General features: G+C 53.2%; 1 protein-coding gene across 4 annotated transcripts; it reads left to right on the top strand.

The window, feature by feature from the left end:
* The first annotated feature begins 10,702 nt into the window (after window positions 1–10,702).
* GAS2L1 (growth arrest specific 2 like 1) lies at window positions 10,703–16,215 on the top strand. 4 transcript variants are annotated; one of them, XM_066260206.1, is made up of 6 exons: window positions 10,703–10,857; window positions 11,776–12,433; window positions 13,755–13,862; window positions 13,958–14,054; window positions 14,138–14,309; window positions 14,874–16,215. In XM_066260206.1, exons 2-6 carry the CDS (start codon window positions 11,795–11,797, stop codon window positions 15,928–15,930), a joined length of 2,073 nt encoding a protein of 690 aa, XP_066116303.1. In that variant the 5' UTR covers window positions 10,703–10,857; window positions 11,776–11,794; the 3' UTR covers window positions 15,931–16,215. The 4 variants fall into 4 exon arrangements, with proteins under 4 accessions (XP_066116303.1, XP_066116304.1, XP_066116302.1 ...); XM_066260207.1 differs by having other exon boundaries at window positions 10,708–10,857; window positions 11,748–12,433; XM_066260205.1 differs by having other exon boundaries at window positions 10,727–11,021.
* Window positions 16,216–16,317: the final 102 nt, after the last annotated feature.

Genomic DNA, 16,317 nt, shown 5'->3' with positions numbered 1-16,317 from the left:
CTGCCTACTAGTGGGCATTCCAGCTTTCATGGTGGGCGGTAGTAGAGCAACCAAAGTATAAATAAAAAGATAGATTTAACTATAGTAAGTTGTTGTTTTGTAAAGATTTATTCTGCCAGCCTGACCGGGCGGTGGCGCAGGGGATAGAGCACCAGACTGGGATGTGGAAAACCCAGGTTCAAGACCCCAAGGTTGCCAGCTTGAGTGAGGGCTCATCTGGCTTGAGCAAAAAGCTCACCAGCTTGAGCCCAAGCTTGCTGGCTCAAGCAAGGGGTTACTCGGTCTGCTGAAGGCCCGCATTTATTCTGCCAAACAGCGAAAATTCAACATAAAGTACTTGGTAAGTAATTATTATATACTTTAACTTACTGTAACTCTGATTTATAAATTTTATTTATTTATTTATTATTGGGTTTTTTTTAATATTTTTCTGAAGTTGGAAACGGGGAGGCAGGTAGACAGACTCCCGCATGCGCCCGACCGGGATCCACCCAGCACGCCTACCGGGGGCGATGCTCTGCCCATCTGGGGCATCACTCTGTTGCAACCAGAGCCATTCCAGTGCCTGAGGCAGAGGCCATGGAGCCATCCTCAGTGCCCGGGCCAACTTTGCTCCAATGGAGCCTTGGCTATGGGAGGGGGAGAGAGAGAAAGGAGAGAGGGAGGGGTGGAGAAGCAGATGGGCGCTTCTCCTGTGTGCCCTGGCTGGGAATCGAACCTGGGACTCCTGCACGCCAGGCCAACGCTCTACCACTGAGCCAACCAGCCAGGGCCTCTGCTTTATAAATTTTATAAAGTTACTTCCCTACTTTATAAATCACCATTACTGTGGAACCAGTGGGCGGTTAGAAAATTTTTTTTTTTTTTTTTTTATTTATTCATTATAGCGAGGGGAGAGAGAGTGAGAGAAGGGGGGAGGAGCAGGAAGCATCAACTCCCATATGTGCCTAGACCAGGCAAGCCCAGGGTTTTGAACTGGCAACCTCAGCGTTTCCAGGTTGACACTTTATCCACTGCGCCACCACAGGTCAGGCCTAGAAAATTTTTTTTATTTTGTATTTTTCTGAAGCTAGAAACGGGGAGAGACAGTCAGACAGACTCCCGCATGCGCCCGACCGGGATCCACCTGGCACGCGCACCAGGGGGTGATGCTCTGCCCCTCCAGGGCATCGCTCTGCTGCAACCAGAGCCACTCTAGCGCCTGGGGCAGAGGCCAAGGAGCCATCCCCAGCGCCCGGGCCATCTTTTGCTCCAATGGAGCCTCGGCTGCGGGAGGGGAAGAGAGACAGGGAGGAAGGAGAGAGGGAGGGGTGGAGAAGCAGATGGGCGCTTCTCCTGTGTGCCCTGGCTGGGAATCGAACCCGGGACTTCTGCACACCAGGCTGATGCTCTACCACTGAGCCAACCAGCCAGGGTGAATTTTTTTTTTAATTAAAAATAAATTTTTATTTTAATGGGGTGACATCAATAAATCAGGGTACATATATTCAAAGAAAACATGTTCAGGTTATCTTGTCATTCAATTCTGTTGCATACCCATCACCCAAAGTAAAATTGTCCTCTGTCACCTTCTATCTAGTTTTCTTTGTGCCCGTCCCCCAACCACTCCCCCTTTCCCTCCTTCCCTCCCCCCGCCCCCCATAACCACCACACTTTTGTCCATGTCTCTTAGTCTCATTTCTATGTCCCCCCAATGTATGGAATCCTGCAGTTCTTATTTTTTTGATTTATTTATTTCAATCCATATAATGTTATCAAGATCCCACCATTTTGTTGTAAGTGATCCGATGTCATCATGTCTTATGGCTGAATAGTGTATCATGGTGTATATGTGCCACATCTTCTTTATCCAGTCTTCAATTTTTTTTTTACAGTGATTAAAGCCTTTAAGCAAACTCTTGGCCAATACAGCAAGAATCCATAAAAGAGTAGTGTCCTTAACATGTTCACCAAGTCCAAGTTGGCCCCAACACCATGCCAAATCCCTGAAAAATGCAACCCAACCCCAGTTCAGTCCGTTAGGAGCTGTCACAAGGAGCAGGAGTCCAGGAAAAGTCCACATCCAGGAAAACCCAGTTCAGTCCATTAGGAGCTGTCACAAGGAGCAGGAGTCCAGGAAAAGTCCACATCCAGGAAAAGTCCGCATGGCACTGGAATTGTTGTCACAATTCTATACTTTGCAGCTTACGTCCAAGTCCAAATGACCGCTGCTTCTAGCTGGTAATGATTCAGGTAGACTGGAAAAGCCATCTGCAGCATGCATGGATATGGAGCTTCTGTTCTCCTCTGCCTGGAGATATGAGACCAGGGTGCTTTTCCCTGGAGCTCTGTGACTGTGGCTTGGTAAAGAGATCCTTGAGATACACTAAGCTGGGTGGCAAAGGTAGATTCATAATAGAAGTTGGCAAAAGGGGGAAAGAGAGCTCTAAATTAGGAGTAGGTCCCAGCCTGAAATATGAGTGGGGCATTGAGGTAGGAGGAATAAAGGAAACACTATATATTAAACAAAGCAGCAGAAAATAGGACTATCAACACCCACAACAGAGATCTTCGAGGGAAGAATAAAAAACCTGACTATTCAGGCAAGACATAGTTAAGTGGCCCTTGTGCAAATGAGATCAGTTTACCTGCTTCTTGGAAGAAATACTCTAGGCTCGTCCACAGTGTTGTAGATGGGGCCGACGGCCCTGGGCACCTTAAGTGGCAAACCCCAGCATTCTGTACAAGGTTAGGTCATAGGTGGCTGGAGCAGGCTGGAAGAGACTGAACCCTCCCTTAGAGGAGCAAGGGAGAAGCCTACCTTCCAGTGTCCCTTTTCCTCACAGCAGAGGCATGTAAGCCTGGCAGGCTTTAGCTCAATGACCTTCCTTTCCACTATTGAAGCAGGACCCAGATGGCATCTTATGAGACCCCTTTGGGGCGTTGGAGCCTTTAAGGGCATTTCCTAAAAGCTGGTAGTTCCCCTGATCTCTACTGGGCTTTTTCTGCCTCTTGTTATCTTTTTTTTATTTTTTTTTATTTTTTATTTTTTGGATTTTTTAAATTTATTCATTATAGAGAGGAGAGAGAGAGAGAGAGAGAGAGAGAGAGAGAGAGAGAGAGAGAGAGAGAAGGGGAGGAGGAGCAGGAAGCATCAACTCCCATATGCGCCTTGACCAGGCAAGCCCAGGGTTTCAAACCGGCAACCTCAGTGTTTCCAGGTCGACGCTTTATCCACTGCGCCACCACAGGTCAGGCGCCTCTTGTTATCTTAAAGGCCATGCTCAGAAGATCTCGCTGAGGAGTTTGAGGATCTCCATCCGCCTATATAAATCTTTTCCATATATCTGGAGCTACTTGGAAAAAGACAAAACATTGTTATTAGCTGGATCAAATAAAGAAGGTAGTAGTTTGCAGGAGAAAAAGATTTGGCGTCTCCTGTTCATCAGCATTCAAAAGAAATTAAAATTTTTTTTAAGTAAAAAGCATGATATGGTAAACTCATAGGAGTTCCAGGATATGACTCCCCCCTTTTAAATTTTTTTAAATTGACCTTAAAATATTTGCTGGGTACACTTTAATAATACCTTGACTTTAAAGATTGTAAGAATGACAAAATACAGTAAATGCTTTTGCTCCATATGCAGGAGCATTGTCAGTTTAACCAGTTTAGGAAATCCAATAATAGAACAGTGCATACAGACAATGAGCTATAACATGCTTAGCAGCCTCTCCTGTTCTGACAGAGGTTACTATAAATCCAGAATATGTATCAACTGTAATGTGGACAAAGGACTGTTTGCCAAATAAAGGTATATGAGTAACATCCATTTGCCAAAGTTGTCCTGATAGGGGTCCTTGAGGGTTAACTCCAAATGAAGGGGCAGATTGTAGTATAGGACCCCTTGGACAGGATTTCCCAATCTGCCATGCTGCTTCCCGAGCAAGTTGAAACTGTTTACCCAGGGCTGCAGCATTCTGGTGATGAATAGTATGAGACTGAATTGCTCGATCTGTCATGGTTGCTCCAAATAATTTTCTTTTGGGTAGCTTGATCAACAAGGGCATTCCTAGGCCCTGGCCGGTTGGCTCAGTGGTAGAGCGTCGGCCTGGAGTGCAGGAGTCCCAGGTTCGATTCCTGGCCAGGGCACACAGGAGAAGCGCCCCTCTGCTTCTCCACCCCTCCCCCTCTCCTTCCCCTCTGTCTCTCTCCTCCCCTCCCGCAGCCAAGGCTTCATTCATTAGAGCAAAGTTGGCCCGGGTGCTGAGGATGGCTCTGCAGCCTCTGACTCAGGCGCTAGAATGGCTCTGGTTGCAACACAGCAACACCCCAGATGGACAGAGCATCCCCCCCGGTAGGCGTGCCGGGTGGATCCCGGTCAGGCGCATGTGGGAATCTGTCTGCCTTCCCATTTCCAACTTCAGAAAAATACAAAAAAAAAAAAAAGGGCATTCCCTTGTGCTAAAGCTCCAGGAAGCATGGAGTGAGCTCGAGTATGTCCTATAAAACATGGAGCTCTATGTTGACATAGAAGTCTTTGAAGGAGGAGGAACTGCTGAAATAGACAGCAGTCTTTATAGTGGAAACACCATAAGTAAATATTTGCTGTCTATATATAGATTAAAGGGGGAATATGGCCTGACCTGTGGTGGCGCAGTGGATAAAGCATCGGCCTGGAACGCTGAGGTCGCTGGTTCAAAACCCTGGGCTTGCCTGGTCAAGGCACATATGGGAGTTGATGCTTCCTGCTCCTCCCTCCCCCTTCTTTCTCTCTCTCTCTCTCCTCTCTAAAAATTAATAAAAGAAAAATTAAAAAAAAAAAAGAAGAAAAAAAAAAAAAGGGGAATATGGCAAATGCTGAAAAGCCATGGTCATGGCATATAATTCTAGATTTTGAGCTGATTTTAAATTGACAGTTTCAGTATAAAGTTGTCCATTGATTTGCAAGAGCGATTTGCCATTTAGTGGAAGTTTCCCAGAGCCATTGTTGTTGATCCTTTGAAAAAAGGAACAATAATAATTTTGAGACTCAAAACCTATAAGCTGTAGCCTGACCTGTGGTGGCGCAGTGGATAAAGCGTCGACCTGGAAATGCTGAGGTCGCCGGTTCGAAACCCTGGGCTTGCCTGGTCAAGGCACATATGGGAGTTGATGCTTCCAGCTCCTCCCCACCTTCTCTCTCTGTCTCTCTCTCCTCTCTCTCCCTCTCTTTCTCTCTCTCTCTCCTCTCTCTCCCTCTCTTTCTCTCTCTCTCTCCCTTTCTCTCTAAAATGAACAAATAAAATAAATAAAAAAATACTAAAAAACAAACAAACAAACAAAAAAAACCTATAAGCTGTAAGGGTCGACTATGCCCCTTGATAATCAAGGAGGCGACAAGATCAAAATATGGAAGTGTATTCCATGGGCTATTAGATGGTTCTATGTGCCCAACCTGTAGCTGCTCTTGTACCAATTGAGCGGCTGCCCTAAGTTTCTCCTGAGAAAGGGGCCATTGGTCTACCCATACAGGATTATCTGATTTCCAAGTAATTGGGTCTGCACAATGCATTATTGAGGTAGCAGGAGCTACCAAGGCCCCTATGCTAAATTTTGATATCCTAATCCACACCTTCTGGTATTGGGTGCCATTTCTATGGGGGTAAGAATTCCTCACTGTTCTTTCCCTAGTCCCTTGCTGGGCAAAAATCCCCGATCAAGCATCTGAGTACTGACTAAACCCTTAGGACTGACAAGCAACGCTCCCATATTTTTCAAAACATCTCTACCCCACAAATTAACTGGCCATCCAGGGAGCACATAAGGCTTAAAAAATACAGAATGACCTTGGCCCTGGCCGGTTGGCTCAGCGGTAGAGTGTCAGCCTGGCGTGCGGGGGACCCGGGTTCGATTCCCGGCCAGGGCACATAGGAGAAGCGCCCATTTGCTTCTCCACCCCCCCCTCCTTCCTCTCTGTCTCTCTCTTCCCCTCCCGCAGCCAAGGCTCCATTGGAGCAAAGATGGCCCGGGTGCTGGGGATGGCTCCTTGGCCTCTGCCCCAGGTGCTAGAGTGGCTCTGGTCCCGGCAGAGCGACGCCCTGGAGGGGCAGAGCATCGCCCCCTGGTGGGCAGAGCATCGCCCCTGGTGGGTATGCCGGGTGGATCCCGGTTGGGCGCATGCGGGAGTCTGTCTGACTGTCTCTCCCCGTTTCCAGCTTCAGAAAAATACAAAAAAAAAAAAAAAAATCCAGAATGACCTTCTTAATCTTACAAATGTAGAAAACTAGAACTTTGTTGAGGGGATTTACTCTGCCCTATACCTTGTAATTCTGTAGCTGCTGCATGAGTGGGCCAGGAAGGAGGCCAATGTAGCTTAGCAATAACAGATACATCAGCTCCAGTATCTAAAAGTCCTTTAAATTTATACTCATGTATTGTTAGTTCCATTTCAGGATGTTCCTGACTTATTTTTTTTAAATCCAATTGGCAAAATCAGAGGAGTCAAATCATCAATTTGCTTGGGGCCCCTTTTGCAGGATTGGTTAGAAAATTTTACTAACAGAGATACAAATGTCGGTGGTAGGTATAAAAAGGTTGACTACCCCTGAACTAAAGTGACATAACTACAAGTTGATGCTTCTCATCTCTCTCCCTTCCTGTCTCTCACGTGTGCACGCATGCTAAAAAAAAAAAGTGTCTGAGTCAGGTGCACACCCGAGACCCAAACTTGATGCCTGCATCGTGCAACCTGCGTTGTGCCAGCACTGCCTCAACATGTTTAATTCCTAACCCTGTGAGATAGGAGGTATGCTGTTCCCATTTCTCAGATGCGAGTGGGGCTTGCTATCCAGGGGCCAAAGTCAGAGTTGAGGGCAGTCTCCCTCCAGAGATCTGCTTTCTCACCCTCTTGTCTCCTTCACTCCCCAAACCCTTCCCCCCGCCCCCCCCCACAAACTTTTTTCTAAAAGGCTTTGTGCTCAGCAGCAGTGGGTATGGATTGGCTACCTCCTGGCCGACAGCCATGCTAGATGACAAGCCCTTACGGGACACTGCCGCACAGACAGCCATCGTATGTGGCAGGCACTGGCTGTCTCCTGCCGAGCTAGACCCTGGGGCTGTCCCGGGAGTAGCCTCACGTCCCTGCTTGGAGGTTTGTCACTAGCACTAAATGGCCCTGTGAGAGGTTTCCGTCCTAGGAGCGTAGGCCTAGAGTGGAGGTATTTGTATCAGACAGGCCAATTTCTCTCAGCCAAAAGAAACTTCTGGAACTGCGCTGGCTTCAGATGCCCTCAGGAGGCTCTTGAGCTGTGTCTCACAGGGCTGTACAAAGCTGTCGATGCCTGGGGAGGGGTTTGGGGAATGGGCAGGAACATAAGAGAGCAGGAGAGGTGAGAGGGAGAAGTCAAGAGGGAAAGTCTCACCTAGTTTCTATCCCCTGCTTCAGACTCTCAGCTACTGGTCAGTTGTACTTGGAATAAAAATTTCCAACACAGAGTCATGGTCCCACAAGCCACACCCCAAGGGCTTAGGCAAAGGTTATGGAGTCAATGGAGTGACGAATCCATGCCCCACATGTGAACAAAGGCCTGCAGGAAGTGGCTCACCTGCTCTGTGGAAAGAACTTGGGGTTACAGGGCTGCAGTAGCTGTGGGGCCAGTGGCTGATGGAACTGGGAGCCAAAGCCCCAGACCCCAGGACCCCAGGACCCCAGGACCCCAGGCTGCGCTGACAGCTGGCTCTCAAGCTGCCCCTACGCTGCCCCCTTCCTTACAGAGCTGCCGGGTACCAGGCGAGCAGAGTGGGACAGAGGCGGCTAGAAAGCAGACCCACTGGGGCTCACTGGGTTTGTTTCTTTCATGGAGGGTGCAAGAGGCAGTTCAGGGAAGCTTGGGGTCATCTGGCCCACAGCCGGAGCAGAAATCATGGTTGGACTCACATTTTACAGAGCAGCCTGAAGCCCCCTGTGGGTTACCCACACATCCTGGACTGTACTCACAAGCTGAGTCTAGCCTGGACAGCTTCAAGTGGACCCAACCAGCACCAGAGCTGCCCAGCACCAGCTCTGTGGCCTGCCAATGAGGGCTTCGCTTGAACACTGCATGGCCATCATCTGACCTCCAGTTGCAACCTAGGTTGAGGAGGCAGCTTCCTAGCCAAGCACCAGCCCATGCCTATGTTGAAGCCACAGGATTCTGGGCCTCAGTTTCCTTAACACATAAAAAAATCATACCCACCCCATAGGATTATTTTGAGAATTAAAATACTTAGTATCCACACTCTGATCTCCACCCCTCCCTGAAACCGATGCTCCCAGCCCATCTCCAGCAGTCCTCTCTTCCTCCGGGATCAGCAGCCCCAAGCCCGGGAGGTATTCTTGACTCTGCCCTCATATTTTTTCAGCTCTCCCCTCAACATGCAGCCAGAATCCAACCCTGCCCTGCTCCCCACAGCAGCCACAGGGAATCTGTTAAGATCAAGGTCAGGACCTGACCTGTGGTGGTGCAGTGGATCAAGCGTCGACCTGGAACACTGAGGTCACCGGTTCAAATCCCTGCATTTGTCTGGTCAAGGCACATTTAGGAGTTGATGCTTCTTGCTTGAGCCCTTTCTTTCTCTCTCTCTCTCTCCTCTCTAAAATGAATAAATAAAAATAAAAGTTAAAAAAAAAACAAAAACAAAAAAACCCCCAAGGTCAGGTCACACCCCTCCCCTGCTCTAAATCCCTCCATGGCACCCATGTCCCTCAAAAGGCACTCCCATGGAGCCTATGTTATCTGCCTCCATTTCCCTATCCTGACCCTCCCTCCACCCCCGTCACTCCAGCCTCATGGGCCTCTTCAGTTCTTCTTGCACACATCAGGCACATGCCCCCTTCCTCACCTCCTTTACTGATCACTGATTCAAAATTGCAGACCCATCCCACCACCCACTCAGAGTCCTGCTCCCCCTCACGTGGCTCCACCTCCCTCTTCGCCCCAGCAGCTCCCTCCAGGCCCTGAGAACTAGTTCTGTTTTGCTCCCTGCTTTTTGCTCTGGGTTTCCAGTACCACCACAGTAGGTGCCGCATAAGAGTCAGCCACTTCTGTTAATAGTTATGGGCCTTTCTCACTCTGGGAGGGGGGAAGGGACCGAGGCGATGGTAGAGGGGGGCTTGTTCTACCTAGGTATCCAGGACATGGGGATGACAGTCCACTTTTTGAAAGGTCATGAGGTCTTGGTGAGATGACACATGTGAGCAGCCTGGCACCAGGAAGTCTGGAACACAGTAGATTCTTACAAATGCCTCTGATCCTAGAATGAGGGTACTCCCCTAATACTCATATCCAAACCCAGCTCCAGCTGCTCTCCTGTCTGAGCTCTAGTTTGGGCATAAAACTGTCCCTCATAGAGGTGACTTCAGGTCAAGGCACAGAGTAGAACTAGCACACAGTAGGAGCTTTATTAAAGCTCTGAGTCTTGCCTGACTAGAATCCCATGGTCAGTGGGTTAAACCCAAAGGTCGCTGAATCCAAAGGTCACTGGCTTGAAGCCCAAGGTTTCTGGCTTGAGCATGGGGTCACTGGCTCAGCTGGAGATCCACTCCCCATCAAGACATGTATGAGATGCAATCAATTAACAAGTAAAGTGCCACAACTACAAGTTGATGCTTTTCATCTCTCTCCCTTCTTGTCTCTGTCGTGTGTGTGTGTGTGTGTGTGTGTGTGTGTGTGTGTGTGTGTGTGTGTCTCTCTCTCTCTCTCTCTCTTTAAGAAAAATAAAAAAGCTCCGCATCTTGGCTTATTGTTGGCAGTGCTTCTCACCCTCACCACCATCCCCAAACTGGCCCCGCCTGGCCAGCAAGGCTGCTTGCCCAGTCAAGCCTGGTGTCCCCGCCCAGCCAGCAGCAGCAGGGGGCAGGATTTCCCGCTGATCCCAGCCAGGTCCCTCCTCTGCAGTTTGAAAAGAAACCAGTGGGGGTTAACCCTCCCACACCAGGCTGATCGGGCTGCCTCAAACCCTCCTCTCCCCTTAATACTCTGCCTGACCCAGGCGGCCAGAAGTGGTCCAAATGGTCAAGACTGGCTTCCCTGCAGGCAGGGGTCATAGGGTCAGACCCTCAGGCCTTAGCCCCCTCCCCACCAATTCTCAGTGTCCAGATCCAAGAAATGGGTTCCCCTAACATCAAGGTTAAAAATGAACACTCAATGTAAAACAGGGCGCTGAATGAGAACAACAGGGTGGGTTGGGGGGCATCCCACTGGCAGTTCCACAACCTGAGGCTGGTGCTGAGAATAGAAAGCTTGAAACCCTGGCTGGGATGGCCTCATTTATGGGACCTAGGGAGGTCCATTCCAGCCGGAGGTGACTTTGCAGCCCCTTCCTCTCCCCCCTCCCTCCCCCCCAGCCTCTATCGCTTCCGGAGTTCATCTTGGGAACAAGCCCTTTGCCTTCTCCAGGGAGGCCACTATAGGGGGAGGGGTACAATTAGGAGCACCCAAACCCCTCCTCAGGAGACCAAGCAGGATGGAAGGGACTGTGGGGACTAGCCTGGGTGATGATGGGGCATTTAGGGTGGTAGGGCCACCTGGGGACTCCCCGTCGCCACTCTGCACGGAGCAGGAGAGCCAGCCGCTTTTTCACTGACCCGGTTCCGGGCCCGGTCCCCAGTCAGGAGACTCCAGCTCCTCCCCCAGCCCGCCCTGCCAGGACGGGAACTACACGGCCCCTTTAAGAGAGCGCGGCCCCACCCGCCCCCTCTGGGCCGGATCCGAATTCCAGGGAGGCGGGGCAGAGACGGTGCAGAGTCTGCAGCGGCGGGACCGGATCGCTGTGGCTCGGGCGGCGCCTCCCTGCGGCGGCCCGGCCCAGCTCCGGCCCCCCGCCGGGGCGATGCTCCCCGAGGCCGCAGGATGAGCCAGGTGAGCGTGGGGACCCTAGCAACCCCTCTCCTCTGTCGGCGCACACTGATGGGGAACTGGGCTGCGGCTGATTCAGTTTCCTGGGGCTGTGTGACCTTGGGCAGCCCCGCACCTTCTCTGGGCCAAAGTCCGGAAGGAGAGGTCAGGCTGGAAGAGGCCATTCGGTAAGGGCCGCACGGCCTGGGCTCTAGGGAGGCTCTTCAGAGGCGGGGCCTGGCCGGGGCTAGCTGGCTGCCTGATCGCGCTTGGGATCAGAAAGGAGGTGCCCTGGGCCCGGGCTCCCTCACCCACTGGTCTGCGACCTTGGCTGATTACCCTCTCTGCACCTCAGTTTCCTTTTCTGTAAAATGGAATTAATTATCACAGCCCTCTCAGCCCTGGCCAGTGTCAATGGCTACCTGTTATTACTTACTGCTATGTTGTTATTATAAATAATGACACAGTCCTTAGGGAAGGGGACTGAGGGAAGACCCCGGACCTTCCCAGAGTAGGTCGGGTCCACGGCATCCCTGAATAATGGAGCTAAGCCCTTGTCTTCAGGACCTGGGCTCCTCTCCTGTCCACTCTAAGACCAGGGCTGTGGCCTCTAGAGCTCGACTTGAACCCTTTCACATAGTAAGGAGGACTCAGCCAGGTTCCCTAATCCACACCCCCAACAGCCAAACTACAAACACTTATGGACACTAAGTCATTTATAAAAATTATCCCATTAGGTCCAAGGAGGAAGGTAATATTATTATGTCCATTTCACTGATGAGGAAACTGAGGTACAGAGAAATTTCTTACAGTCAGGGCTCAAACCTAAGCATCTGGCCTGAAATGACAGGTGGGTACAGGTGGTCAGTGGCTTAGTCTGTATTGTGTATTGAGTGCTTGCTGGATCCTCACAGCAATCCTGACCTGCGTCCCTGCCCACAGTGACTTGGCTGGCCTGGGCATGGCGGACCCAGTGGTGGGCATTGCAGGCTCTGCAGCCAAGAGTGTGAGGCCATTCCGCTCGAGTGAGGCTTATGTGGAGGCCATGAAGGAGGACCTGGCCGAGTGGCTCAATGCCTTGTACGGCCTGGGTCTGCCTGGTGGTGGTGATGGCTTCCTGATGGGGCTGGCCACAGGCACCACTCTGTGCCAACATGCCAATGCAGTCACTGAGGCTGCCCGCGCTCTGGCTGCTGCCCGCCCGGCCCAAGGCGTGGCCTTTCAGGCTCACGGTGTAGTGCCTGGCTCCTTCATGGCCCGAGACAATGTGGCCACCTTCATCGGCTGGTGCCGAACAGAGCTGGGTGTGCCTGAAGTACTCATGTTTGAGACTGAGGACTTAGTGTTGCGGAAGAATGAGAAAAGCGTGGTGCTCTGCCTGCTGGAGGTGGCTCGGCGTGGGGCCCGCCTCGGCTTGCTGGCCCCTCGCCTGGTACAGTTTGAACAGGAGATTGAGCAGGAGTTGCGCGCTGCACCCTCAGTCCCCAGTGCCTCCAATGCCCCTGCTACTGAGGACACCATCGAAACTACTACTGCACCGGGGGTTCCCACTCGGGGGCCCCGCATGACGCCCATGGACCTGCGCAACCTTGATGAGCTGGTAAGTCCAGTGGTCCCTGTTGTGCTCTTACCTTGCACTTTGTACCCGAAATCAGACAGCCGAGCCGGTGCCCACAACCAGTCCCCAAACCTCTTTGCAGGACAGCCTGCCCCAAAGAAAGGGTGCATATGTTCAGCACCAAGTGTATACTGGCCCCGAGGAGATGAGCAGGCCTACAGAGTGAGAGGTGTTGAGTGATGTCACATGGGCCAGCTGGCCTGGGATAAAATCTGAGCTCTACTGCATGACTCCTCCTTCATTTATGTGCTAACTAGGCACCAGATGTGCTGTGTGTTCCTCATCCAGGGGCCACGTGATTTGAGCCCCTCTTGTGTGCCCTCAATCGAGTGCTAGACAGTTGCATACATGTTGCCTCAAGGTTAAGTGAGTGCCTGTGACACTCGATCTTGGGCAAGGTGCCTGGCACACAGTAGGTACTCAGTGGTACCCAGGAAAGCTCCCAGGGGCTCCAGGCCCCTCCTCACATCATTATCTGGGAAGCATAGCCAGAGCTGCTACTATTTTGCTGGGAGCTTCAGCACTAACTACTGTGAGCAAAGGAGGCGCCAGACCACATCTCCAGCTCCCTCCTCCTCCCAGGACCTAACTGTCCCTGACACCCCCGCAGCCAGGCCAAGAGTTTCTTTCTTATCAAGAGGTTAGGGCTACAATGTGCCAGTCCTGGAAAGGGGAGAGCCGGATGGTGTGGGCAGAGGCTGCCACCCCACCCTGTCCTGGGCCAGGGTCACCCGAGGCCCCACCTGCCCATTTCCTCAGCTCTATTGTGGGCAGGGAGGCAGGCAGTGCCGCCCACATAGCCAGGCTGGCAGCTCGGGGCCTAGAAGGACATGCGGGCAGATGTATACTCACTGGGCGGGTGGCCTGTGTGTGCATTTCGGTGTGTGACTGTGGCACCTCTGCCTCAGTGTGGTGAGCGCCCTGTGCTTATGTCCTGTGACTGCCTCCTCTCAGGACCTGGCCTCCTCCCCTCTCTCTGGGCCTCAGTCTACATGTCTGTGAAGTGGGTAAAGGGGAAGTGAGGATGGCTCCAGGGCTTCCCCAGGCTCAGGGGCTTTGGGAATGTGCCTCACTGGGGTCCCAGCTCCTGTCCTGATCACAGTCCTATCTAGTTATCTCTTTGACCCTTGATAGCCAAAAGGGAAGGAAAACTGGTGAAAGGTCAAGTGTAGAGGCTACACCAAGACTAGCGCAACAAAATCCATGCCCCTGTTCCCTTCCTCCGGACCCTGGAATGGCTGACATTGGGCTCTAGGAGGCGGGACCTGAGCCCTGACCTCCAGCCTCTCCTCTCTGGCCTCAGGTGAGGGAGATCCTGGGCCGCTGTACCTGCCCAGACCAATTTCCCATGATCAAGGTCTCGGAGGGGAAGTACCGTGTGGGAGACTCCAGCCTGCTCATCTTTGTGCGGGTAAGAGTGAGGGATGATCTGCAGGCAGCAGCTCATGGGACAGGCTACAAGGCCCACGGGATAGGCTGTGACCTGCCCTTGCTGGGCTCCCACAGGTGCTGAGGAGCCATGTGATGGTTCGCGTGGGTGGCGGCTGGGACACCCTAGAGCACTACCTGGACAAGCATGACCCTTGCCGCTGCTCCTCCACAGGTCAGTGCCCTTGATAGAGGCAGGCAGGGGGCTCATCTCTGTGGCTCCACCCCTCACATGCCACCTGTCTTCTCTCTTTGCAGCCCACCGCCCACCCCAGCCAAGGGCCCAAACCTTCTCCCCCCAGAGGGTGTCACCCACACCCAGCCCCCGAGCTGGTAGCCCAGCCCTAGGGGGTGAACGTTCAGGTTCCCGGCCAGAGGTGATACCCATTAGCTTACGAAGCTCAAAGGACGGTCCTGAGACCCCACTCAGGTGAGACAGGAAAACATGGAGGAGAGGGGTTTAGGGGGTGCGGGTGGGAATGTCCGCCCTGGCCTGGATGATGAAGGAGCCTGTGCTCCAGAGTGACTCACACCCTGGGAATAGTTCCCGTGGGTGGGGGCAGGCCTAGCTTCCCGTCTCCATGGCAACCCAATCAAACTAACAACACAGCTGGGGCGGGCCCTGGGACTGGGTGGCAGCCAGTCCAACCCTGCTTCCCTCTGGCCTGCCCAGGAAACAGGAGGGCTGGGGAGGGGGAGCTTAGGTCCTCCCCCTCACCCCCGCCAGGCTTTGCTTCTTCCGCTGCCTTGGGGTAGGGGAGGGAACAGGGGCCCTGACTACCGGAAGCTGCTGCAGAACCTCTCACTTCTCCCTGGAAGTCCCCAGGACAGAAATAAGCCCTTGACAACCCTCACCAAACCCCCCACAGCACCACAGGTGTCTTCCCTGCCCTCTACCAATCACAAATCTGCTTCTTCCTTCCTCTCCCTACCCTTCCTGCATGCCAGTCCTCTTTCCACAACGCCCCATCTCTCTTCTGTTTCTCTGTCCCAGGGCCCGGGATCAGCTGCCCCCCCATCCTCGCTCCCGACGCTACTCTGGGGACAGCGACTCTTCAGCCTCCTCGGCCCAGAGTGGCCCCCTTGGTGCCCGAAGTGATGACTCAGGCACTGGCCCCCGGAGGGAGCGGCCCAGTCGGCGGCTGACCACAGGCACCCCAGCCTCCTCAAGACGGCCTCCTGCCCCTCGCAGCCAGTCCAGAGACCAGCTAGATCGGGGGCGGCCCTGGGAGACCCCAGGAGGCAGGGGAGCCCAGCTGTCAACCCCCAGCCCTGCCCGGCGAGCCCGGAGCCAGAATCGTGAGGAGCAGGCTGTGCTGCTTGTGCGTAGGGACCGAGATGGGCAGCACTCGTGGGTGCCACGGGGTAGGAGCACAGGGGGCTCTGGCAGGAACAGCCCCCACACTCCCCGTGCCCGCAGCCCCGCAGCCCCAGGGCCACTCCGGGTTTCCAGCCCCGGTCCAGAGTTGGGCACCACACCGGCCAGTGTTTTCCGCACCCCCCTACAGCTTGATCCACAGCATGAACAGCAGCTGTTCCAGCGCCTGGAAGAGGAGTTCCTGGCCAATGCCCGAGCCCTTGAGGCTGCTGCTGGTAGAATCCCCGCTGGACCGGCTCCTGACCAGGCGCGGGCCCCAGACCCTCCAGCTCCCGACTCAGCCTACTGTTCCTCCAGCTCCTCCTCTTCATCCCTCAGCATTCTGGGTGGCAAGTGTGGCCAACCTGGGGACTCTGGCCGGATGGCCAATGGGTTGCCCAGGTGCCGAGGTCCAGCCCTGTCCAGCTCTTCCGATGAAGGCAGCCCCTGCCCTGGTGTTGGGGGGATGCCAGATGCATTGGCGAGCCACCTGGGTGGCCTTGAGCTCCCAAGGACCTGGGCACGGGGCCGGATGGACACACAGCCAGATGGAAAACCCTCACGGATCCCCACGCCTAGGGGCCCCCGCCGTCCATCTGGACCCATGGTGCCCGGGATCTGGCATGCCCTGCACTCAGTCAGCCCAAGGGCAGAGCCGGTTCCTGGATGTGATGGACCAGGCCAGCTGCCCTAAGGCTCCCATTCCTCCTCCTTTTCCTTTGTGGCCTTAACCCCTCTGCATCAGGGAATAGCCCCCACCCATGCACCTCTGGGGGACCAGACCTCATGGGACCAGACCCCTTAGGACCACATGGCACAATGGGACCTCTGTAATACATTCCAGTTGGGGGATGAGTATTGCTATTTAATTACTAATATTATTGAATGCCTTAGAGAGGAGGCTGGGCCAGCCCAATGAGGACCCTTCCTGAGGTCCTGTGGCCCTGCAGAGCCTGACAGTAAAGTTTTGCTCCAGCCACTTGTTTCTGCTTCTTGGGGACTGATCCTTGGGGCCACCCTAACCCTTATGGGAGCCATCATTACATGTTGGGATTCTGGAGTTAACTGTCAGGAGCAAAGC

The sequence above is a fragment of the Saccopteryx bilineata genome, chromosome 2 (assembly GCF_036850765.1).
Source record: "Saccopteryx bilineata isolate mSacBil1 chromosome 2, mSacBil1_pri_phased_curated, whole genome shotgun sequence".
NCBI classification, from domain to species: Eukaryota; Metazoa; Chordata; class Mammalia; order Chiroptera; family Emballonuridae; genus Saccopteryx; species Saccopteryx bilineata.
The sequence above is the reverse complement of the archived record's forward strand: the minus strand, read 5'-3'. Positions and strand labels throughout refer to the sequence as shown.